Source organism: Lacerta agilis, chromosome 15 (genome assembly GCF_009819535.1).
Source record: "Lacerta agilis isolate rLacAgi1 chromosome 15, rLacAgi1.pri, whole genome shotgun sequence".
Lineage (NCBI taxonomy): Eukaryota > Metazoa > Chordata > Lepidosauria > Squamata > Lacertidae > Lacerta > Lacerta agilis.
Window position 1 is genome coordinate 27,899,864 of NC_046326.1, and position 23,656 is coordinate 27,923,519.

A 23,656-nucleotide genomic window follows, 5' to 3' on the forward strand; every position below is an offset into this window, starting at 1 on the left:
ACTCCGCCCCCTGTTGCCGCGATCCCGCGTTACTCGTCCCCATGGCGACGGGTTTGTTGCTCGGCTCTTCAGCTTTGATGCTTCGAGCGCGCGCGCCGAGGACGAGAGCTGCTGCTACTGCTGCGGAAAGGTGATCTGGCTTCTTAAACCTTAATCCTCTTCGCTGTCTTCTTTCGGCCTAGATTTAGAGCCCTCGGGGTTTTTGCAAGCCGGTGATCCAGTGCCAAAGAGGGGCTGAGCGCTGGGTTCCTAAATCCCCGCCGCCACCCCACCCCCCAATCTGGGCTGAATGCGGCGCCGTCCAAGCCTCTCCCAAGCAACGGAGGGTGGTCCTGGTAGGCGGCGCCAGAGGGGGGGTGAGCAAGTTCCCCCAAATACAAGAAACTCGCTCCCTATTTCAGAACTGCTGGCATTCATAGGCTGTCGTTTTTTCTTTCTTGCTCTCCTAGAAATATACTTGCCCCTTCTGTGCCCCCCTTTGTAACACAAAAGTGGTCTGCTAACAGGCCTAGTGCATGAAGCCAGACTGTATTAAGAATGTATGTGCAGGAAAAACTCAGTCTCCAGCCAATTTGATATAGAGGAGGCTCCCTGGCTGAATCAGGAATCCCACTCTGATCATGCAGACCTGCTTTTTCTCCGATAATGTGACTTACTTTTATGCCTGTGTAAAACTAAGGTGAAGGGAGGCCCCTCTATAAACTCAGGCTGACAAAGGGCGGGCCGCAGGTGTGTGAGGAGAGCAGGTACAAATTATTGGTGGTTCGGAAAGGGGGCCTGGATCCCGAATATCTTGCATATGCTTTATGTAACACACACACACACAATTCTGAATAATGGTTTGTGTACTTGTACCATGGACTGAGCGTTTCTGACTCTACAAACACTTGCTTCTGCACTTTGACAGTATGACACTGCAGCCTCCTGCTGTGAAATGCAATCACATTTGTAGGTTTTTGTAAGCGAACCCCTTGCCGACAAAAGCAAAATTGTGGTGTGATGTGCGTTGTGTTACACCCACGTTTAACATTTGAAGTGTATGGTTATAGTATTAAGATTACAGTAGTCATTAGGATCTTAACATTCTCAACAGGTAACAAATATTAACATGCTTATCCTTAACCAAGATCACACATTTCTTTTATATCCTGTGCAATGTTCTTTTAGGTGGTTCATTCATTCTGGGGTTCATTCATTCATTCCCTCTTCCTCGGGTTCCGAGGTGGCAGCAGCCAATCGCAGCCACATTCTGGAGCCCCTCCTCCGTGCCCGCATTACCTGTTCCCATGGCAATGAAGGTTTTTTTAGCTGGTTGGGGCCCGAACCATTTTTTTCACTGGGGCCAAACCTGCTGTCAGTGGACCTGTATCAGTCTGTGTAACCTATATTCTGGTGGACTCCGCTTTGGGGGGGTTCCCCAGCGGCTGCTGTTGTTCTGACCAAGTAAAGCTGTCTTAAACACCACACGTGGTGTAGTTACCGGTAACTGAGGAAAATCCAGTTCACCTCCTTCTCTTCCTCTGTCTGAATCTCCTTCTCCAGGTGCTGAACTGCCCTTTCTCCCTGAAGGACCTTCCTGAGAAGGGAGCATGGCCAAGCTCCTGCAAGTGCCCCCCAAGTTCCTGCCCCCCGAGTGGCACATTGCCAACAAGGCCCAGTACAGCAGCGCGGAGGCTGAGAGGTGCCGCTCTGAGCGCTTGTTGGACGAGAGCCAGCGCCTGGTGGATGAAATCGAGAGGACCACCCAGAAGACCCAAAGTGATGTCAATAAGAGGATAGGTAGGTGTGGGGTGGGTTGTCTGCTGGAGGAGGTTTGGTTTCTGCTGGGGAGAAGGATCAGTTCACTGGCCTCCCTTGGGCCTCCCTACAAAAGGTGGAATCTTCTTGGGGGCCCCTATCTCACCCCGAACTGACTGTTGAGTCAGTCAGGCTAAAGCCCATAATTCCTAGCATTCTGTCTTCAGCAGTGGACAGCTGCTCATTCCAGCCTTTGGAAGCCAAGGAGTATTATTGAATCACTGACCTGTAGGCCCAGAGGGTGATCTTGTGTCCAATCTTGATTCCACACCTTCGCCTGTAGCCATGAGGTTTAGTATGTGTGTGTTTTTAAAAAGCAATCACAAAGCATGGGTTTTCCCTAAATTGAGACCAGAGCCCCACCCCCACCCCCAGGCCTTGGTGCTGTGGGCTTCTCCCTTGGGTGTCACCTGGCTCCCTCTCTTCCCGCAGAGCAGAGGCTCGAGGAGATCAAGTTCTGGAAGCAGCAACTGGATGACAAACTCGACCAGCTTGTGAAGGAGACGGAGGTGCTGCTGTCGTTCAAGACGCGGCTGGAAAAGGCACTGGAAAATTTCAAGCAGCCGCTTTTCATCTCCCAGGAGTGTCTCCTGAACCGGTGAAGATGCGGGAATATATTGGGGGCATTATTCTGGCCTCTCCCGAGTGGAATCATAGAACTGCAGAGTTGGAAGGGACTCTCCATGGGTCATCTAGTCCAACCCTCTGCACTGTAGGCCACTGGGGCCTCTGGGGGGTGGGGACCCACTATGAGGACTGGATGCTGGACTAGATGGGCCATTGGCCTGATCCAGCAGGACTCTTCTTATGCTCTTATTGCTCTCCTTTCCTCTTTTTTTCTGGTCCAGGGAGAGGCGCGTTGGGATTGACCTGGTCCATGATGAGGTGGAACAGGAGCTGATCAAGGAAGTCGAGGTCCTTCAGGGAGTCGTCGCTCTGCTAGAGAGGACGCTGGAGCAAGCCATTGAGCAAGTCAGGTATGGGGAGGGGACACATTGGGGGGGGGCAGGCAGAGGGTGGGGAGAAGAGAGTAGGGATTCTGGAGAGTGTGTGGCCAGGACTGGAAAAGTGTGTGTGTTTGTGTGTGTATACAGCTATTCCCAGGATGTGTGGATGGGTTGCAGGTGGAGCAATCTCCTTCAGTGTTGCCTACTCTGCAGGTGAAAGACGGATTATAAATTTATTAACAACAAGTAGTGATGATACTTCTGTGCCACACCTGATCCCCGCTACAGCCTGGCATTGCTTTCTGCCCCCTTTCTGCCCGTTCTCTTCCCCACCCAACAGCTGATTTTCCTCTTCCAGGCTCAACCGCTCCGCCAAATACAACCTGGAGCAGGACCTGAAGGACAAATACACTGCCTTTAACATCGACAACTATTGCTCCAACCTCAACAACAACACGACGGACATCGGATATGCCCAGAATGTCCTGAAGGTCGAGGAGAAGTGAGTGTCACGGCGGGTTGAGGAGGAGGGTGGCAGGTGCACAACGGGGGCAACTGAACTCTTGTGGAGCTCTCTTCACTTCAACAAGGTGCAGGGCAGGGAGAGAATTGCCCCATGTGGGAACAGATGGGGTCGGCAGTTCTTTGGGGCAGCAATGGAGTTGGCTTCCCGAAAAAGGTTCTACTGCTTTCTGCCAGGTGGTGTTGACCAGGTGACATAACCTCAGGCTCTTTCTACCCACCATCCAACTGTTGTTGCTGGCATCCATCCGTCTGTCTCGAGAGACAATGGAGTGTGGCTCTGGGGGTGAAGTCATACTGCTTTGTTAGCAGCAGCGAAGGGGTGCAAGGCTGGGCAGTGTGTATGGAGCTCCTGGGCTGCCCAGACAACAAGACCCCCTCTTGGCCTTACTGACGAGGTTCAAAGGAAAGCAGAGCAATGTTTGGCACCAGCTTGGCTGCAGGAGTTGCTGGAAGGAGGCAGGGCCGTCTTAAGCATATCCGGCGCCATGGTGCAAAGATCCCTCCGGTGCGGCCCCCCCCCCCCCCGTTTCCCAGAGTTGGCGGAGAGCGGCGGACCTGCTGCTGTGCACCCCTGCTCCCTCAACTCTGCAGCATCCCTGTGGTTCTCTCGCACGTGCGCTGGATCCTGAGTTGAGGGAGCAGGGGTGCCCAGCAGCGGGTCCGCCGCTCTCCTCCTCCCTCAGTGGTGCACTGGGGAGGGGGAGAAGCTCGCCAGCCCACTCATCGTTCGGAAGGGCTCTGCTCTCCCCGGACTCCAACTCTCCTTCCCAGGCACTCAGCTTGGCGCCCTTCAGACCTTGGTGCCCTGGTTCCCCGCACCACTTGCGCCACAGGGTAGAGACGGGTCTGGAAGGAGGCATACAAGGCTTCATCCAGCTGCCTTAGGGATTCTGGATTTGTGTAGTGTTTTTTCCTTAGCCTTTCCCTCTCCCGAAGATTTCCCACAATCTGGTGGAATCATAATGTAACTGCAGCCTCTTTGCCCGCTGCTGCCCTCTGGTAAGGGCTAGACAGGTGTGTACACCCTGACCAGCTGTGGGAATGTGCCTGTCTCCCTCCAGGAGGAAACATCTGAAATTGCAGCTCTGAAATTGCAAGGTCAGTCCCCCGCAAAATAAACCAAGTGTCTGTTGATTGCTGAGTAGATTAACACCATGCAACATCAGATTAATTCTTTTGATAAGGACAAACTAGTACCGTACCCACGAACACAGGGAACTGCCTTAAGCTGCACCAGAACCGTTGGTCCATTCGGTTAGTGTTGTCTACCCTGACTGGCAGCAGTGCTGGCTTTCAGACTGAGGGCATTCTAAGCCCTATGTGGAGATGCTGCCAATGGGGATTGTCCCTTGGACCTTCCATGTGCAAGGCGGATGCTGTTCCACCCTTCTTCTCCAAGGACAGAGGCTGACGTGGGCACCCCACACATAAACACATAAACACACACGCACACAAACAATCTCTCCCTGCCTGTTTTGAAGGAGGCACCAACTTTTATACTTTGGAAAACCCTGAGCAGAACACAGCCGGGACGATATTCCATCTTCAGAGCCAGAGCCACGTCAGAGTTCCACATGGATTCATTGCCCCAATTCCTTAGAGAGAAAATCTTGTTGACGTTTCAGAAATAATACTGTTTATTTAGCATCACTGGGACCCCCCAGAAACCTCTCTCCCCTTCCTGAGCCTGAAGGTTTAGGGCAAGCCAGCTGGGAGTGACCCCCCTTCCTTCCCCCTCTCTCATTCCCCTGGCAGTTCAGTGAGCCCCGAAGAATGGGAGGATTTCTCAAACGTGAATGTGGAAAAGGCCGACCAACAGCGCAACAACTCCCTGGCGCTGAGGGCCCTGATCGATAGCATCCTCTCCCAGGCGGCCAGCGACTTGCGCAAGCAGATCAACACTGTCAACGTCGCCTTCCGGAACCGGGTGAAGGAGACCAAGAGCGCTAAGGCCAAGCTGGAGGACCACCTGGACAAGGTAAGCACTGGGCTGGCAGCAGCAAAAGCTCCATCTGGTCACCACTTAGCCTGGTGGTTCCCTAAGTGGGTGGTAGCAGTGGAATTCCCTAGGGTGGGCAATGGAGGTGTCAGTGACTATCAGACTCTGAAAAGGTGGCATCACATTACTGGATCAAGTACATCAGTTTTCATTAAATGATAATCGTTTTAATATGTGCAATTGCTACAGTTTTTCTTCTTTTACTGTGTTATTGTCTTCCTTAGTGGGTAGTGCAAACCACTGTTCTGAATTAACGCTTTTCATAGGGTAGGGAGGAGTTGATGGATTGAAGGGGGCAAACTGCCGGTTTATCTTTTCCATTCCATCACCATGTTTTAGGGGTTTTGTGTGGCATCAAGTGTCACACCAAGGGAGACCAAGGTATGATTCCCCACTCAGCCATGAAGCTCACTGGGTGACCCTGAGCCACTCACGGCCTCTCAGCCTTACTTGCCTCACAGGCATGTTGCAGGCATTTAACGAGGAGGTGGAGAACAATGTATACCACCCTTGGAGAAAAAGGTAGTGTGCAATTGGAACAAACGAATAAAAATATATAAACTACCTACATCAGTCCTGGGATGTAGGTAGTTTATCAGACAGGCAGCATGTCAGGGCTCTGAACTCCCCCCAAGACAGCTTTCCACTCTTTTAAACTGCAGTGCTCAGGTTTTAGCAATGGGCATGGTTGAGAGACACAGCATCTCCTTTCAAGGATCAATCCACAAAGATAATCCCCATGTAGGGTTGGCAAAGAATTCCTGTAGCACCTCTGAGGCTGGCTGCAGTGTGGACCCAGCGTTGGAGTTTCATGTCCAGAGGCCACAGATTTGCTCTTCAGACACCTCACCCCAGTTGCTTCCTAATGGGCTGCCTTTTGTGTGAATTGGGGGGGGGGGAGAGGAGAGGAGAGGAGACTGAGAGATGGTACAATAGCCATCTTCAAATATATGAAAAGTCATCACATAGAGGATGGAGGAAGCTTGCTTTCTGCTGCTCCAGAGGGGAGGACTCAAGGCCAATGGAAGGAGGCGCCGACTAAACATTAGGAAGAAGTTTCCAACATTAAGAGATGGTGTAGCATCTTGGAAGGTGGTGGGCTTTCCTTCCTTGGAGGTTTTCCAGCAGAGGTTGGATGGCTGTCTTGTCAGGAATCAGGACTAGATGACCCTTGGGGATCCCTTCCTACTCTGCAGTTCTAGGATTCTATGCTCTGACGACTCCCTTAGCTGGGGCAGCAGAGAGGGGAAGTGGCGAGTTGGTCCTCCGAGATCTTCCTGCCCTGCTCCTGACTCCGCTCTGCTTCTCCTTGAAGGTGATGGAGCAGGTCAGTGCTCAGGAGAAGAACATTGACTCCCTGAAGAAAGCCATCTTGGACAAGGAGGGGCCGGCCAAGGTGGCCCAGACCCGCCTGGAGACGAGGACCCACAGGCCCAATGTGGAGCTCTGCCGGGACAAGGCGCAATACCGGCTGATGCAGGAGGTGCACGAGATCAACCACAACATCCAGAGGCAAGTAAAACAGCCGCAGGGCCAGGCCCACCCCAGAGCTCTCCCTGCAGGGTAGCAGCACCCTCCTTGCTCCCAAGCAGGAGCCAGGAGTGGGGTGGGGGGTGGGGTGCTGCCTTGCAAAGGATGCACTTTGTGGTTCCTCAGCAGGAGGCCTTCAAGTACCCAGGCTTGTACTTTTGAAGGTTTAAAAAGGAAGATTCTGTGGGTGCAAACCAAGGGTTTGGGGTAGAGCTGGGCAATATGTTGATATATGGTCCAAAACCGGTTTGAAGTGCTTATCGTGATATCGGTTTCATAGTTTTTGACCTGGCAATATATTGCAAACCATGATGTTAGGGCTGGGCGTATCGTCCAATACCAGGTTTTTGTTTTTTTAACTTATTTTTATTGGTTATTTTCTTGGTTTATGAAAGTACACGCCTTGTCTCTTTTTCAGGTTGTACAGACTTTCTTACAAATCAGTTACATTTGTTGTAGTGTTGAGAACAGTATACGGCTGGGGAAGAAGAGGGGGGAAGAGCAGAAGTGGGGGGGTTATATTCTTTTGCACAGCGTACATGTGGGGTTTTGTGTCAGTGTCAACTGGGTAGGTTATCTTTCGATTCGTTTATTACATTTCCTTGATAGTGAGAGGTATTGGGGGGCAGGGTGTGGTTGGTTGTCTATGCTTGGCTGCAGTGGGGTTTGTTTGCATTTGTGAAGGGGGGGGGGCTTGTTGGATCAGGTAAGCCAGATTGATTCGTATGCTGCCATTGGATTTTTGTTGCATCCAAGACCAGTTTTAAGCCCTTATCATGATATTGCTTTCATAATTTTTGACCTGCCCATAGATTGCAAATCATGATGTGTGTGTGTGTGTGTGTGTGTGTGTGTGTGTGCTATGCAAAAATCACAATGTGGGAAAACCCGTGAAGCCAGCCAATGCCTCTACATAGATCCATCCTTATTTCAGGCATTATGATATATCAGTATACAGTGGTACCTCGACTTACGAATTGAATCCGTTCCGAATGCACATTCGTAGGTCAAAAATTCAAAAGTCGAAAAAAGCGATTTCCCCATAGGAATGCATTGGAAACGAAAAATTCGTAAGTCGAGTAAACCCCATCTAAAATTTGTAAGTAAAGTAAACTCCATCTAAAACCACCAACGGATGTCCTTTGGATGTCGAAAAATTCGTAGGCGTGCAGGCACTTTTTTCATTCACAAGTTGAAAAATTCGTATGTCGAGTAATTCGGTAGTCGAGGTACCACTGTAAGGTGATGTTTAGCTCGTGATATATCATTAAGTTGGAAACCAGATACTGCCCAGAAGTTCTCTTCAGCAGAACTTGGGAGGGTTGCTGGCTTTTGGAGGGGTGGCTGCAAGGGAGCTGGATGGAGCAATCGTGGCCGTTTTGTGGACCACCTTGTGAAGCCACAAAAACCCCTCGCTTGTTTTATGGGGAACCAACAGGAGGTCTGGCAGGGTCCATCTCTTGGCACCTACCTGCCCGTTCAGTGCGTCCTGGGAATGAACCAACCTGCCTTTCTCTCCTAAAGTGGAAAGGAGGGTTGGATATTTGGGGAATGTTTCAGGGAATCCCAGGAACTCAAAGGGACTGAGCAGGGCCTGATTCTAGTGGGGCAAGAGGGAGGGAGGGGCCAGGTAGCAGTGCACCACCTCCTTACCTGCCTTCGTGGCAAACGGAGTAAGTTATGCAAAGCAACCAAATTCACATGCACGTTCTCGTGGACTTTCAACCTAGCTGGAAGTTGGAAGATCCAGCACGGATAAAATAAAGGAGCTTCTCACACAGCTCATAGTTGAAACTATGGAACTCCCTTCCAAAGGAGCCAGAGTGATGGCCACCAGCCGAGATGGCTTTAAAAGAGGATTGGACAAATTAACAGAGGAACGAGGGGGCTATTAGCTACGACGGTTGTCACAGGCAACAATGCTTCTGGGTACCAGTTGCTGGAAGCCACAGGATGTGGGGAGAGGGCTCCTGAGCTCAGGTCCTGCTTGTGGCCTTCCCTTTGGGGCATCTGGTTGACCAAGTGAGAACAGGATGCTGGATGAGATGCCTGATCCAGCAGGTCCTTTATGTTCTTATGGAACCTCCAGGTGTAGGGGCAGTCTCTCTTGATTAGTAAGCTGTTAGAGATATTTAGCCACTGTGAGAACAGGATGCTGGGCTAGACGGGCCTTTGGCCTGAACTAGCAGGTTCTTCCCTGTGGTGTATTGGTTAAGAGCGGTGGACTCGTAATCTGGTGAACCGGGTTCACGTCTCCACTCCTCCACATGCAGCTGCTGGGTGACCTTGGGCTAGTCACACTTCTCTGAAGTCTCTCAGCCCCACTCACCTCACACAGTGTTTGTTGTGGGGGAGGAAGGGAAAGGAGAATGTTAGCCGCTTTGAGACTCCTTCGGGTAGTGAAAAGCGGGATATCAAATCCAAACTCCTCTTCTTCTTCCCATGCGAATTTGGTTCTTTCCCATAATTCTCAAGTGGAATTTTGGGTGTTAGGCTCCCATCAGTCTGTGGGCAAATGTGCTCGCCCACAGGTGTCTGGATGGAGAGTTCTGGTGGGGCCAGGAGCAAGGAGGGCCCGCTTGCCCTGAGGCCTGTGACCCTCTTTCCCTCTGCTCCTCCCTTACAGGCTGAAGGAGACCCTGGCCCAGGCCGACGCCGAGCTGAAAGGCTTGAACCGCCGCCAGCTGTCTCTGGAGGAGGAGATCCAGGTCAAAGCAAACACCATCTACATTGACGAGGTCATCTGCATGCAGATGAGGGAGTCCATCGCCATCAACAACTTCTGACCTCGCAGCAGCGCTGCTGCAGTCTCTGCGCTCCACAGACCCCCCCTTCTCTGCACAACCCCAAATGGACACAAAGGGGCTCAAATCCGCTTTAAACTTTCTATGGGACAATAAAGTAGGGCCACCTCGGAAGCAGAGGGTTCCTTGTAAGCCACCTCTCCCCACTTTAAACACATAGAAACAGACCCTTTTCCCGGGGCAGGGTATGGTCAGTAGGACTGGCCGATATTTGGTTTTCAAAATCGTGATGTATCAGCAGCTAAATATTGGGATATGCTAACATATCACCATGCCCAAAATGTATCTCGGCTGCTTCTTCCTCCCCACCTTAGCGGCGGAGAGACATTGCCTAGCCCTACAGACCGATCCCGCAAACAAGACCGGTATAGGGGCTTGATCAGCTGACGGGTGGCCAGTCTGCTGGCACATTCCTTGCTTTGGGGCTGGCTATGGATGCTAGGGACGCGGGTGGCGCTGTGGTCTAAATCACTGAGCTTCTTGGACTTGCCGATCAGAAGGTTGGTGGTTCGAATCCCTGCGACGGGGTGAGCTCCCGTTGCTCTGTCCCAGCTCCTGCCAACCTAGCAGTTCGAAAGCACATCAAAGTGCAAGTAGATAAATAGGTACCACTCCAGTGGGAAGGTAAACGGCATTTCTGTGCACTGCTCTGGTTCTGGTGAAGCGGCTTAGTCATGCTGGCCACATGACCAGGAAGCTATACACCGGCTCCCTTGGCCAATAAAGCGAGATGAACGCCGCAACCCGAGTCGTCCGCGACGACCTAATGGTCAGGGGTACCTTTACCTTTACCTATGGATGCTGCAGGACGCAGGTCCCATTCACTGTGGGGGCTTCAAGGTGGCACACCTCAACAACACCCTTGTCTGCCCCCCACCCCCGTGAGTCTCCGCAATTCCTTTCCCGCCAGAGTCAATCCCAAAGTGGCTCTTTGCACTCAGTCACGGGTGCGAATCGTAGCTCTTTTATTCTCAATAAGGCAGAGCGGGGCTTGTGCGTTGCAAAGCGCTTTACTTTGAACCTGATCCTGCAGGGAGGCAAAAAAATCTGAGCTGGCCCAACGCCCAGTGGTGGGAGATGTCATTGCCGCTGCCCTGGGATCTTCCTGCAAGAGGGATGTCTCTCTACTTCGACTCCTCTGCAAGACAAGATGAGCAAAGGAGGCTCAGTTCCACGGCAGGATTTGTTTTTTCAGGGGAGTCTGGGGGCCTTCAGCAATGGCTGTGGGGCAGTGTGTGTGTGTGTGTGTCCTCACAGATATGCCATACATAGCCAGGCTAGAAGGCAACACAGGACACACACAGTTGTACAACACCCCAAAAGTGTGTTGGCTGATTCCTGTCTGCTGCAGCAGCAGCGAAGGGTGTTTGCTGGGGTTGCCTCCTCCCAAGGTGGCTCCCTAGATTGGACCACCCCTTGTTCCTGGAAGCTGCCTTGTCGGCCCGCTGGGTGGGGAGGGGGGTTGAAAAGGGCAGCAGATATACAAAATGGGGTCTGCAATCCCCTGTGGTCCCCAGGGAGGGCACCCTGAGGGTGGGGGTGGGCACAGCATGCACTGGATCTCCCGCTTGGAGGGAGAAATGGATCGATCGATCAACCAATCGTCCTCCAAGAGTCATTGCAAGCTTCCAAGTGGCTGCAGGGAGAGGTCCACCAACAGCTTCTCCCAGGGGTTGGAGATTACACTCTAGGTGTAAAAAAAAAACCCCAAACCCAGCAAAGGACAGAGGAGCTTTCTGAGGGCAAAAGCTGCTTGGCGGTGGAACTGACTCGCTAGGGAGGTGGCAGACACTCAACAGAGCTCGGATGGCTGTCTGTCAGGGATTTCTGCATTGCAGAAGGGTTGGGCTGGATGACCCTTGGCCGTCTCTTCTATGATTCTATTCCTTCAGTCCCCTCCTCCCCTCAGGGTTGCAGCGACAGCAGGAGGAGACCAGAGGCTGTGCCCCCGCTTATGCATCCTCCCCTGGACCAGAGGCGAGGGGTCAGGGTTGGGGCTTGGCAGGATTCTGCCTGAAATAAGACTGGAACACGACAGAATGGCAAGAGCATCAGGAGAGGACCTGGAAGAGAACGGGGTTCGAATCCTCACCCCACTTGACCATGAAGCTCACTGGTTGACCTTGGGCCAGTCCTTGCCTCTCAGCCTAGCCTACCTCACAGGGCTGTTGTGGGCATTAAATGAGGGGGAGAGCCACGTACGCCACCTTGAGCAGCAGATATCAACAGAATGCAACCAATGAATAAAATAAATACATACCTCCTTTCCTCAGGATCCGGGGGCTCCGTCGCAGGGCCTGCAAAGAAGCTCCCCGTCGACACTTTTTCTGGAAGGAGGAGAGGAGGCGGTAGTGAGGGTCTCTCCCCCTGCAGGCTTAGACCCCCCCCATTCCCCAAAATGGGGGGGGGGGTTTATACAGGCAGATATGTGACCCAGACTGGCCAAACTTCTGTAAGGAAATCTCCCCCTCCCACCACTGCCAAGGAGGAGCCAGCAGGTGGCGCCACAGTTCACCCTGGGGGCAAGGAAGCACAGCCCCTCCCCACAAATGTCAAAACTTTCAGGCCAGGGGTGGCAAGCCTCTGTGGCCCCCTCTTTTTTTTAAAAGATTTTTTATTATTTTTGCAATAAAACAAACAAAGAAAAAAACATTACATAAACATAAACACAATGAAAACACAATACATAATAAACAATAAACAAAATAGAAATAATAACAATAACAACAAACAAAGAAAAACATATACAAACCTTAACAAATATCTATCTTTGTACTTTTCTTGTTTCTGACTTATCTGTTAGGGGACTTCCCCTGTTCCCTCCACTGCCTTTAAAATCGTATATACTCTTTAGGTAGCTTTATATCTTTTTCCAATAACATTTACCAAATCTCTTAATACTCTTTAAAATTACTTAATCTAGTATAAATCATAACTTATAATCAATATCTTAAAGTGTTCTTACACCATTAAATCATTCCCAACATAAAATTCTTCTGAACAATTTTTCTAATATTAACCTGCTAAAGCCAGTTCTTCTAGTTAGTTCTGCTCAAATATTCAAATGTTCAATTTTACACATTTAAGTAAATAGTCCTTAAATTTCTTCCAATCCTGCGACACCTTCTCCTCCCTCTGGTCTCGGATTCTAGCGGTCAGTTCAGCGAGTTCCATATAGTCCATTAACTTCATCTGCCATTCTTCCACTGTTGGGATCTCTTCACCCTTCCAGGTTCTTGCCAATAAAATTCTAGCAGCTTTAGTGGCATACATAAAAAATACTCTATCCTGACTGGGAATCTCTTCATTGGTCATGCTCAAAAGGAATGCCTCTGGTTTCTTACTAAAGGTAATTTTCATTACCTTCTTTAACTCGTTATAAATCTTATCCCAGAAAGCATTTACCCCAGGACATGACCACCACATATGAAAAAAGGTACCTTTCATAGATTTACATTTCCAACACACATCCGACATTTTAGAATTCATCTTAGCTATCTTAACTGGTGTCAGATACCATCTATACATCATTTTCATTATATTTTCTCTTAAACTATTACAAGCAGTAAATTTGATACCTTTCTGCCACAATCTCTCCCAGTCATCCATCATAATATTATGACCCACATCTTTCGCCCAATCTATCATTGTCGATTTAACCAGTTCGTCTTTCGTATGCCACTCTAGCAACAAGTTATACATCTTGGAAAGGTTTTTAGAGTTCGATTCGATCAGTTCTGTTTCCAGTTTTGATTTTTCCATTTGAAAACCAATTTTCTTGTCTAATTTAAATGTTTCATGAACCTGATGATATTGCAGCCAGTCGGGGACTTGGCTTTTTACTTGATCATAGCTTTTCAGCTTAATTGAGTCACCTTCTCGCTGCAATATATCCACATATCTTAGCCAACTTGCAGACATGTTCGGTCTCTTATATGCCTTGGCCTCCACTGGTGAGATCCATCTAGGAGTCTTTCTCTCTAACAAGTCCTTATATCTTATCCAAACCTGATACAAAGCTTTCCTAACTATATGATTCTTAAAAGTTTTGTGGATTTTTGCCTTGTCATACCAAAGGTATGCATGCCAACCAAACATATTATCAAATCCTTCCAAGTCCAACACGTCCACGTTCTCCAATTTAAACCAATCCTTCAGCCAGCAAAAGGCCGCTGCTTCAAAATAAATCTTTAAATCCGGCAGGGCAAAGCCTCCTCTCTCTTTAGAGTCTGTCAGAATCTTAAATTTAATTCTAGGCTTTTTTCCCTGCCATATAAACTTCGATAGGTCCCTTTGCCATCTCTTAAAACAATCCAATTTGTCCAGAATTGGTATGGCTTGGAATAAAAACAGCATCCTTGGTAGAACATTCATTTTAACAACTGCTATTCTTCCCATTAACGACAATTTCAATCTCGTCCATATTTCCATGTCTTTCTTTATCTCCGTCCACAATTTTTCATAATTGTCCTTGTACAGGTTCAGATTTTTTGCTGTAAGATTGACACCTAGATATTTTACAGTCTTAACAAAATTGAGACCAGTGCAGTCTTGTAATCTTTGTATCTGCTCTAAACTCATATTTTTACTCAATACTTTGGTTTTCTGCTTGTTTAGTTTGAAACCAGCTACACGTCCAAAAAGTTCAATTAATTCCAGGGCTTTGGGGACACTGCTTTCAGGTTCCTGTAGGGATAACATCAAATCGTCCGCGAAGGCGCGTAGTTTGTACTCTTTCTCTCCCACCTTGATTCCTTTTATCTGTTTCTCCATTCTTATCATATTTAGGAGGACCTCTAGGACCATAATGAATAATAAAGGGGAGATAGGGCACCCTTGTCTTGTTCCTTTCTCAACTTCAATTTCCTCCGATATCACACTGTTTATTATTATTGTCGCTTTTTGTTCTCTATATACGGCATTAATGCCATTTAAAAATCTTTCTCCAACTCCCATCTTTTCCAAATTCTTTTTCATAAATGTCCAAGATACATTGTCAAAGGCTTTCTCTGCATCTATAAACATTAGTGCTGCATCTGTATTTATGTTTCTTTCCAGTTTTTCTAAAATGTCCACAATGATTCTTGTATTGTTATTTATTTGTCTTCCTGGTAGGAAACCTGCTTGGTCTTTATGAATACAGTCTTTTAGCACTCTTTTTAATCTTGTAGCCATGACATTCGCAAAAATTTTGTAATCCACATTTAAAAGGGAGATTGGACGATAATTTTTCATTAGCGTTTTATCTGTCTCTGGTTTTGGAATCAGTGTGATAAAGGCTTCTTTCCATGTCTCTGGTGCCCTATCTCCTTCTAGTATTTTGTTGCAAATTTCTTTCAAGGGCTGTGATAGCCAATCTTTCAAGATCTTGTAATATACTTTGCTGTCAGTCCATCTGGTCCTGGGGCCTTCCCTAGTTGCATGTTGTTGATTGCATCTTCTATCTCTTGGGTCGATACCGGTTGGTTGAGAATTACTAATTTATCCTCTGGGACTTTTTGCAATCCATTTTTTTCCAGAAATCGGTCTATCTCTGATTCTTCTATCTTCTCCTCCTTGTACAGTTGTTTATAAAATCTTTGGAAACACCATCTGATTTCCTCCGGATTCTCCACGATTCTTCCATTTACTACTAAATTGCTGATGACATTTGCCTTCTGTCTTTTCTTCAGCTGCCAGGCTAATAATTTTCCACATTTGTTTGCTGACTCGAATGTTCTCTGCTTCATCAATTTCACTTTCCATTCAATATCTTGGTTTACAATTTTTGCATATTGGGATTGCAAGTATTTAATTTCTTTTTGAATTTTTAAACATTTAGGGTGTCCTCTTAATTCTTTTTCCTTTGCTTTAATCAGTTTCAACAATCTTTCCATTTCCGCATTTTGTTGTCTCTTCTTTTTTGCTTTTTCACTTATGAGGAATCCTCTCATTACCGCTTTACTTGCATCCCAAACAATCCTCTTTTCAACTTCTGAGTTCCAATTGATTTGAAAATACTCCTTCATCTTTTTTACAGCTCTTTCTACCAGCTTAGTATCTCTCATCAAAGCGTCATCCATTCTCCACCTAAAAGAATCCTTGGAAACCATTTTTAGGGTTACCTGTACCGGATTGTGGTCAGAATATGTCTTTGGGCCAATTTCTGCTTTTTGTATTTTCGGTGCCAATTCATTCGAGATCCAGATGTAGTCTATCCTCGACCATGACTTCTGGGATTCACTGAAATAAGTTGCCTCTGTTTCGGTGGGTCCACCAAGTTTAAATTGTCCACCATTTCAAAAAGAGTCTTTGGTAGTTTCCCATCATTTGTTAATTTAGTTCTTTGAGATCTGTCCATTAGTGTGGAAACTGCACCATTAAAATCTCCCAGGCAAACTATTTTATAGTCCAAATAGTCCAACAGCAGATCATGTATGTTCTTGTAGAAAATTGACTTTCCATCATTTGGTGCATAAAGTCCCAGAATCAAGAATTTTTCGCCTTGTATTTTAATTTCAATTGCGATGTATCTCCCTTCTTCATCTTTGAATAACTGTCTTGGGCTATATTTTTCCTTTACATAAATTACCACTCCTCTCTTCTTGACTTTATCCGATGATATGAATTCTTGGCCTAGTTTTTTGTTCTGTAATAGTCTTCTGTGACGTCGAACTATATGGGTCTCCTGTAGACATATTATGTCTAAATTCTTCTTTTCCAAACTATAAAAAACTCTGCGTCTCTTCGGTCTCTGGTTCAATCCCCGAACATTCCATGTCATCAATTTGAGCGCCATTTTCCTTTACTTTTTTATTCTCCTCCTCCAGATGCCTCTGCTTTCTTGCCTTCTTCTGGGTCCTTTTCACTTGGTCCTGGTAACCCCGGCGGTGGGAATGCACCTGGAAGTCTGTAAAAGAATGCTGGGTCAAGTGGTGTATCTTTAAAATCTTCCAGATGTTTGTCCAGAAACTTTTGCTTTTCCACCGGGGATTTTATCCTTATCTTTTTTCCTTCAAACGTGAACGCCAGGCCTTCCGGGAATTCCCAACTGAAAGGGATATTTCTTCTCCTTAGCTCTGTTGCCAAATCGTTGTACGACACTCTTTTGTCCAGGAAAAATTTGGGGATGTCCTTATAAAAGATGACTTTATTCTGCTGTACCACCAGGTTGTTCTTGTAATGTAGGTCCAGAAAATAGTCTCTGTCGTATCTGTTGTGCAGCACAATCAGACAGTCGCTGACTGTTTTAGTGTTCTTCTTTCCTCTGGATCCTCTAGGCCCAAACCTGAAGGCCTTCACTATGAGGGCTGAGACTTCTTCTGCTTCCAAATGCCAAAATGTTGAAAATTGCTCCACGATATATGCCTTTAGGCTATCGCCTTCCAATTCAGGGAGACCTCTTAGACGGATGTTCCCTTCTCTTTGGCGGAGTTGAAGAAAGGCAAGGGATTCTTCTACACTTCTCTGCTGTGTTCCAATTCTTTCTATTTTCTCCAAATCAATATTATCCAATTTCTCCTCCACCTTTTTTATTTTTTCTTTAACCACTTTAAATTCCTCTGAGTCCTTTTTCAAAACTGTCACCTCTTGACCAATTTTATTAATTTCTTCTCTATTTTTCCTTACGTTTTCCTCAATTTGTCCAATTGACTTTTCCAATGTTTGGGTGGAATCTTTAATTTCAGCTTGAAGTTTTTCTGTTGCAGAGTTAACTGTTGCATTTATTGTGTTTACTGAGGCCTGCGTTTGCTTCAACTCGTCAGTTACATTTTTAAGTCCTTGTGCTATATCTGCAATACTAGCAGCTAGTCTCTCCATTTGCTCCTGTAAAGTTAAGGAAACAGAGCCTTTTCTTTGTGCAGAAGCAGTTGTTTTGGATCTAGTGCTATCTTGCATTTCCTGTGGGCTCTGCAGCTGGAGTCTCAAGGTCACCCCCTTTGTAGTGACAGTCTCAGACATTCCTCTGTGGCCCCCTCTGGATGCTGCTGGGCTCCAACTCCCATTCAGAGTCGAGAGTTCGAGCTCCACGTTGGGCACTGCAGAGGGTTGGACTAGATGACCCTCCAGGACCCTTCCAATTCTATGATTCTATCAGGTGGGGAGGGCTGGGGGCCTCTTGCAAGCCGGAGAAGGAACAACAAAGGGGGAGACCTCTTGGGATCCTAGGGGTGGGATTCAGGTGGAGAGCTACCCCCCACTTGCAGTCTGCAAATACCCCCCCCCATTTCCACCCAGCCAAAGCCTTCCTCTTCCCTCCCCCCATCTCACCTCGTGCTTCTGCAGGGTGGGCCTGGGCAGGAGGATGTTGCACTGGGAACAGGTGGCCAGCTGGTCATAGGCTGTGGCGGCCTCTTCCTCGTCCCCCAGGGCTTGTGGTAGGGTGGAGGTGAAGGCTGGCCGGCTGGAGGACTTCTTGGGCCGAGAGGGCTTCATCGAGGGTCTCCCCAGGGAGGACAGCTCCTTATCCTTCACCTTGGGCCGGACGTCCTTCTCGGCTGCAGGGCTCGGGGTGGGGGGCGGAGTGGCTGGGGTCAGGGGGCTCGAGGGGGAAGGAGGGGAGGTGGATGATCGGGTGCTGAGGGCCCCCAGGAGCTGCGAGAGGGGGCTGCACTCGTTCTGCGGAGGAGAAAAAGGGAGGTTGGAGCTGGGCAGAGTCAGGGCCAGGGAGGGGCTGACTCAGCAGCACAACCCCCCCTCCCCAAATGAAGAAGCTGGCTGGAGTCAAACACATGGGGGCAAAAGGCTTGGGGTGAGTCGGGGTGCCCTCTTGGCTGTGCATACAGCCTCCCCACACCCCAAGTTGGGTGACTTTCAGGTGGGAAGGAGCCAAGTCCCCCCCCCAACTTTACCCTAGCAGGGAGGGGGGTCACAAAATGGGCTGGGGAATATCAGGCTGAACATGGCCCTCCTGAGCTCTTTAACTGGCCCCTGGGAGTCTCTGCAGACCACACCCCTCAACAGCCCTCTTCTGTGCTCTCAAAGCCTTGGGGTGGCTGGAATGGGCCCCCCACCCCACCCCCAGATTACACACTACTAGACTACTGACTCCCCACCCCACCCCCAGATTACACACTACTAGACAAAGCTTCCTATCCATTGCTCCACCCATTTTTACATTTGGCCCCACCTACCACTGGGGGCACACAGCCCCTAGAAAGCCGCCCAAGACCCCCCCCCCTAATCCCTGGGCTCAAGGGTTTGGCTGGTGAGATTCCAGTGACTTGACAGGTGTCACAAATTGCCACCCGGCCACCTGTCCTGGAGAGCCAACTGGCAGCTGCCATTTGCCGGCGGGAGGGTGGAATCTGTGCCTCCTCTCATGGGCTCCAGTCAAAGCCCCCATGGTGGTGAGATGGAGCCAGGAAGCTTACCAGGTGCTGGAGGTACTTCTCGTCGGGGAACCAGCTGTTACAGTTCTGGCACAGATTGGCCTTGGGCCCTGTAGCAGGGAGAGAAAGGGTTACTAGTGACAGGCGGACTATGTCAGTGTCCTAAGATTGGTTGGACGTAGAGGAATGGTGGGAGGAACCAGCTGGGGAAACCCCAAATGAAGAAGGCTCAGAGCTCAGGGAGTGGTGGTGGGACAATGATGAGTGGTCAGAGAGAGATTGGGAAGAGGTGGTCTCGGAAGCTGAAGAGGCAACAGGGTTTAGTGAGCTGGGAGAGTGTGGCAGAGAGAAGTCCAGAATCAGAGCCAGAAGCTGAACCAGGAGAGGAGGGAGGCCAAGGGGCAGAGAGGAGTCACAGATGTCTCTCCCTCCTGCTGCGACAAAGCTCCCCCCAGTCTCACAGAACCAAGAGAGGCATGAAAAAGACAGAGGAGAGGTTGGCTGCATGCAGGCACAGTCTCAGTTCTCCCCAGGGTCAGCAGCTACACCACCGTTTGCTGGGACGAAGGAGATGAGGGAGGAGGCAGCGATGGCCACCGACCTGGATGGGCTATGGGCCTGATCCAGCCTAGGCTCTTCTTGCACCCTTATCTGGAGGGCAGTGTGTTGGCCTTCCCTAGGGGTTAATGTGGGGCATGTGCAGAGCCCCCAGAATGGGAGATGGCTTAGGAGACATCAACACCATGCAAGATTGGAGGAGTCAAGGAAAAGTAGAGGCAGGGTAAGGGCCTGCAGCTGCCATAGGAACCAAAGAAGTGTTGGTGTATGCATTGCAACTGTGCATTTTACAAACTACATTACAGTGAATGTATTTAAGGTCCAGCTCCCGAGTCGCTGCCTTGTGTCTTGTGACTCTCATTAACCGCCTCCTTAGAAAGGGAAACACGCATGCATGACTACAGAGGCGTAGAGTCCGGTCTGAGAGGAGAAAATGAAGTGTGTGGGAGGCAGAGCAGATAAGTGTGAACGGAATCCTTTTATCAAGGACACGTAGCTAGCAGGAGGATTAACTGCTGGGGGTGCCGCTGGGGGAATGGCGGCAGCAGGGAAGAGGCTGGAGAACTTTCTGCCAGGAGAGACCCAGGAGAATAAAGAAAGGGACAGGCAAGCAACTTTGGACTCCAGTAACAACCGAACCGTTTTCCTTGTACTTAAAAGGACTGCTCCCTCTTGTGAGAGACTTTGTATTGAGGCCTTGTATTAGACTAGTTGCCTGTTTGCTTATCTAAAAGCAACTCATTGCCCTCTCTCTCTGTGAGAAGGGGTTACTTCAACATTGGGGTCCGTGGGGGAAAACCACTGTGCTTCAGAAGAGCCCTGCGGTATCAGGCCCACGGCCCACCGAGAGCAGCATCCTGTTCTCTCACTGGCCAACCAGATGCCCATTATTGGAAATTGAGCTCAGCAGCAACCCTCTGCCCTTCAGTGGTTTCCAGCGACTGGTATCCATTGCTAGTAGCCCCCGGGAGCCCTCTCCTCCTCTGAGAACTTGTCTAGTCCTCTTTTAAATCCATCCGTGTTGGTGGCCATCACTGCCTCCTGAGGCAGGGAGTTCCACAGTTGAACTACACACTGTACCGAGTCCACAGATTTCAGATTTCACCGCTCACCACATAAAAAAAAGGACTTGGGCAAACTCACCGGGGCCAGTGAGCACCTTGTTTTCCCGGCAGGTGCGGCTGTGGTCCTCCAGGGCTTTGTACATGATGTACTTGCCGCAGTCCCAGCACGGGGTGGTCCGGCTGCCGCAGGCCTTGAGGTGGCTCTGCAGCTGGCGGAAGGGCACCTCCAGCTCGCAGAAGTGGCACTGGGCCAGGCGCTCGGGGCAGTCTTCAGCCTGCAGCGGGAGAGGAGAGACAGGGGTCCGTCTTGGGGAAAGGGGGCTGGGGGAGAGATGCTCAAGGTGGTGTTCTCTCCCCCCCTGCTCATTTAATCCCCACAACCACCCTGTGAGGTAGGCTAGGCTGAGAGGGAGTGACCAGCCCACGGAGCTTCACATGGCGGAGTGGGGATTGGTACCCTCCAAGGTGCTAGTCCTCATTTAATCCCCACAGCAACCCTGTGAGGGAGTGACTGGCTCCCCAAGGCCACACACCCAGTGAGCCTTCATGGCCAAGTTGGGGTGTGGGGTTTTGAACCCAGGTCTGTCCCAGGTCCTAGCCCGACACTCTAACCACTACACCACACTGTCTGAATGAGGAAACACAACCTCGGGAGCACATGTCAGCTCTTCAGGGAGCCAATGCTAGTTACTCCCTGTGAGGCACCCCCAAGGACCACCCCCGCCCCAAACTCTTGTCTCTGCCAGGGTGAAAAGCAGCCATGTCCAGGGACCTGGGGGGGCGAGGAGGGGAGGGGGTGTTGCTGGCTCCCTTTCAGGCCCCTCTAACCAAACTGAGCCCGAGAGCTGCTGTTATCCCAGGGTCAGAACAGAAGCAGGAAGAAGAAGAGGAGGAGGAGGAGGAGGAGTTTGGATCTGATAGCCCGCTTTATCACTACCCGAAGGAGTCTCAAAGCGGCTAACATTCTCCTTTCCCTTCTTCCCCCACAACAAACACTCTGTGAGGTGAGTGAGGCAGAGAGACTTCAGAGAAGTGTGACTAGCCCAAGGTCACCCAGCAGCTGCATGTGGAGGAGCGGAGACACGAACCCGGTTCACCAGATTACAAGTCTACTGCTCTTAACCACAACACCACACTGGCTCCTGGCTGACTCAGGAAGCTGAGTCAGCAGGTTCCTGACTCTCTCAGAAAATGCCCCAGCATCCTCCTGGGAAGGCCAGTTGGCCCCCTCCTTACCTCGTGGTGCTCCAGTAAGTATCGCTGCATTGCCTGGTGGCAGCGCTTGCATCTGACCTGGAAGTGGGAAGAGGAGGAGGTGGTGGTGATGAGGAAGGGCACTGGCACTGACACAAGAAGGCCCCAAGGTAGCAGAAGGGAAACCACCCCCCACCCTACCCCACCCCACCCCAAGGAACAGAGGAAGGTGCCTGATCAGCCCCACTTCTGGGGCATTGACTACCCCATTTGGTGATGATACAGCAGCAGCGGAGGGACTTTCTGCTTGCAAAGCAGATGCTCTGCCACAGACCCAAGAGGGCCTCCCCCCACCCCCCAGGGACCTGCTTTGAGAGACCCTTGTTCTAACCCAAGGCTGGAGGGGCTGCTCTACAGTGCCTCTACAAGGCTCTAAAGATGTTAACGAGGTGAGGGCAAGAGGGCGATGGCAGAGAAAGGCAAATGTGGAAGCAGAATGTTTGGGTCCAGAGTCTGCAAGGACCTCTGCCTGAGCCTGTCTTAAGGCCACGTCTCCCTCACAGTGGAAAAAGGAGAGAGCATAGGGTTGCCATATTTCCTAAAATAATTTTAAGCTTTTTGAGCTGTTTCCACTGCCTTTTCCACCATGTTGCCATACATCTGGGTTTTCCCTGACAACCCCCCCATGCCATTTTTACACCCCAAACCCAGGACGTCAGGTGGGTGGGTTTTGACCAGAAATGCTGTTTCCCTGTGTTTTTCTTGCTATGTCTCCTTAATCAGGTTGTGACAACTTTGCGAACCCCGTATCATAGGCAGAACACCCCATATCGGATCAGATCAGAAGTAGGTTTGGCTGGTGGGGACTTCTCCAGCGCAATTGCTTGTCCTTAACAAACAGTCTTGAGTAGACTTCTACCCTAACCACAATGCAAAGTCTTGATTTTTCTTCACCACAAGTTGGCTCCCTTCCATATACTGGGGCAAAAGGCTAAGGGGCTGAATCTGGCCAGGCCCCATGGCTTTCACTCTCTGTCTCTGCCAGGCCACAGCTCATTACAAATGCAGAGACCCAGGGCTGTGGAAGGTGGTGTTTGTCCGCCATGATTCCTCTGATGTGAACTCCATAGCTGTCAACTTTCCCCTTTTCTTGTGAGGAATCCTATTCAGAATAAAGGAATTTCCCTTTAAAAAGGGGAAAAGTTGACAGCTATGGTGAACTCTGATCCCCGACCCACTTCGCAGGCTCATCTGTCCTACAACTACATCTGCTGCCTGGGCAGTTGTGATTCCTGCATCGCAGGGGGTTGGACTAGATGACCCCTGAGGATCCCTTCCAATTCTTCAGTTCTATTTTTCTATGGGCCTTCATCCCCCATGCCCTACCTGTTCATGGGCTGTAGCGAGGTGTTCCGCCATGTCCTTCAGCACCACCGGCTCCTCACACTTGGGGCAGATGGTCAGGAAGCGCAAGCAGTGGGCCTCATGGAGGGAGAAGTTGGCAGCCACCACGTCCCGCTTGCTGGGTGAGGGAAGAGGAGCCAAGTCAGCACTGCTGGAAGCCCAGCTCCACAAGGCACCTCCTACCACCCCTGAACTGTGCCAACTGGTCTTCATAAGAACAACGATATACTGCAAGAATTAGTGCCAGAGTTGGATTTTGTTTTTCCTCCTCCCTCCTTGTCCCTTTTTCCTTGTGTGCCATGTCTTCTTAGATTGTAAGCCTACACGGGCAGGGACTTTGTATGTAAGCCATTCTGGTGCAAATGCTCTGTTAAAACCAGGAATGCTCTAAGCAAATAAATAAATAAGCTTGAGCCTTTTGCCAAGGCAAAGGACTCGGTTCTGCCTGGGAAGTCCTCAATAGAACTGTGAGAGGCTAGGACTTCGCCAAGAAGAGGGTCACTGCCCACGGCAGGGACCGAGA

General features: G+C 49.7%; 2 protein-coding genes across 2 annotated transcripts; one reads left to right on the plus strand and one right to left on the minus strand.

The window, feature by feature from the left end:
* Positions 1 to 30: 30 nt before the first annotated feature.
* Positions 31 to 9,702, plus strand: TEKT1 (tektin 1). Its single transcript, XM_033172263.1, has 8 exons — positions 31 to 130; positions 1,543 to 1,779; positions 2,230 to 2,395; positions 2,646 to 2,774; positions 3,103 to 3,246; positions 5,025 to 5,247; positions 6,584 to 6,780; positions 9,425 to 9,702. Exons 2-8 carry the CDS (start codon positions 1,590 to 1,592, stop codon positions 9,582 to 9,584), a joined length of 1,209 nt encoding a protein of 402 aa, XP_033028154.1. The 5' UTR covers positions 31 to 130; positions 1,543 to 1,589; the 3' UTR covers positions 9,585 to 9,702.
* Positions 9,703 to 10,543: 841 nt separating this feature from the next.
* XAF1 (XIAP associated factor 1) lies at positions 10,544 to 23,346 on the minus strand. Its single transcript, XM_033172554.1, has 7 exons — positions 23,116 to 23,346; positions 21,772 to 21,828; positions 20,615 to 20,810; positions 18,956 to 19,023; positions 17,853 to 18,200; positions 11,863 to 11,929; positions 10,544 to 10,740 (listed from the first exon to the last, which is right to left on the minus strand). The coding sequence occupies exons 1-7, from the start codon at positions 23,344 to 23,346 to the stop codon at positions 10,727 to 10,729; spliced, it is 981 nt and encodes a 326-aa protein (XP_033028445.1). The 3' UTR covers positions 10,544 to 10,726.
* Positions 23,347 to 23,656: the final 310 nt, after the last annotated feature.

Bases quoted from the DNA above. Each gene is read 5' to 3' on its own strand.
- XAF1 (XM_033172554.1), bottom strand. From the start codon at position 23,346: ATGAAGACCAGTTGGCACAGTTCAGGGGTGGTAGGAGGTGCCTTGTGG. The intron at 20,811-21,771 runs GTAAGGAGGGGG...CTCCCGCTGCAG, and splicing joins ACTTACTGGAGCACCACGAG to GCTGAAGACTGCCCCGAGCG. The intron at 11,930-17,852 runs GTGAGATGGGGG...TCCTCCTTCCAG, and splicing joins CCACCCTGCAGAAGCACGAG to AAAAAGTGTCGACGGGGAGC.
- TEKT1 (XM_033172263.1), top strand. From the start codon at position 1,590: ATGGCCAAGCTCCTGCAAGTGCCCCCCAAGTTCCTGCCCCCCGAGTGG. The intron at 5,248-6,583 runs GTAAGCACTGGG...TTCTCCTTGAAG, and splicing joins TGGAGGACCACCTGGACAAG to GTGATGGAGCAGGTCAGTGC. The intron at 6,781-9,424 runs GCAAGTAAAACA...CCTCCCTTACAG, and splicing joins ATCAACCACAACATCCAGAG to GCTGAAGGAGACCCTGGCCC.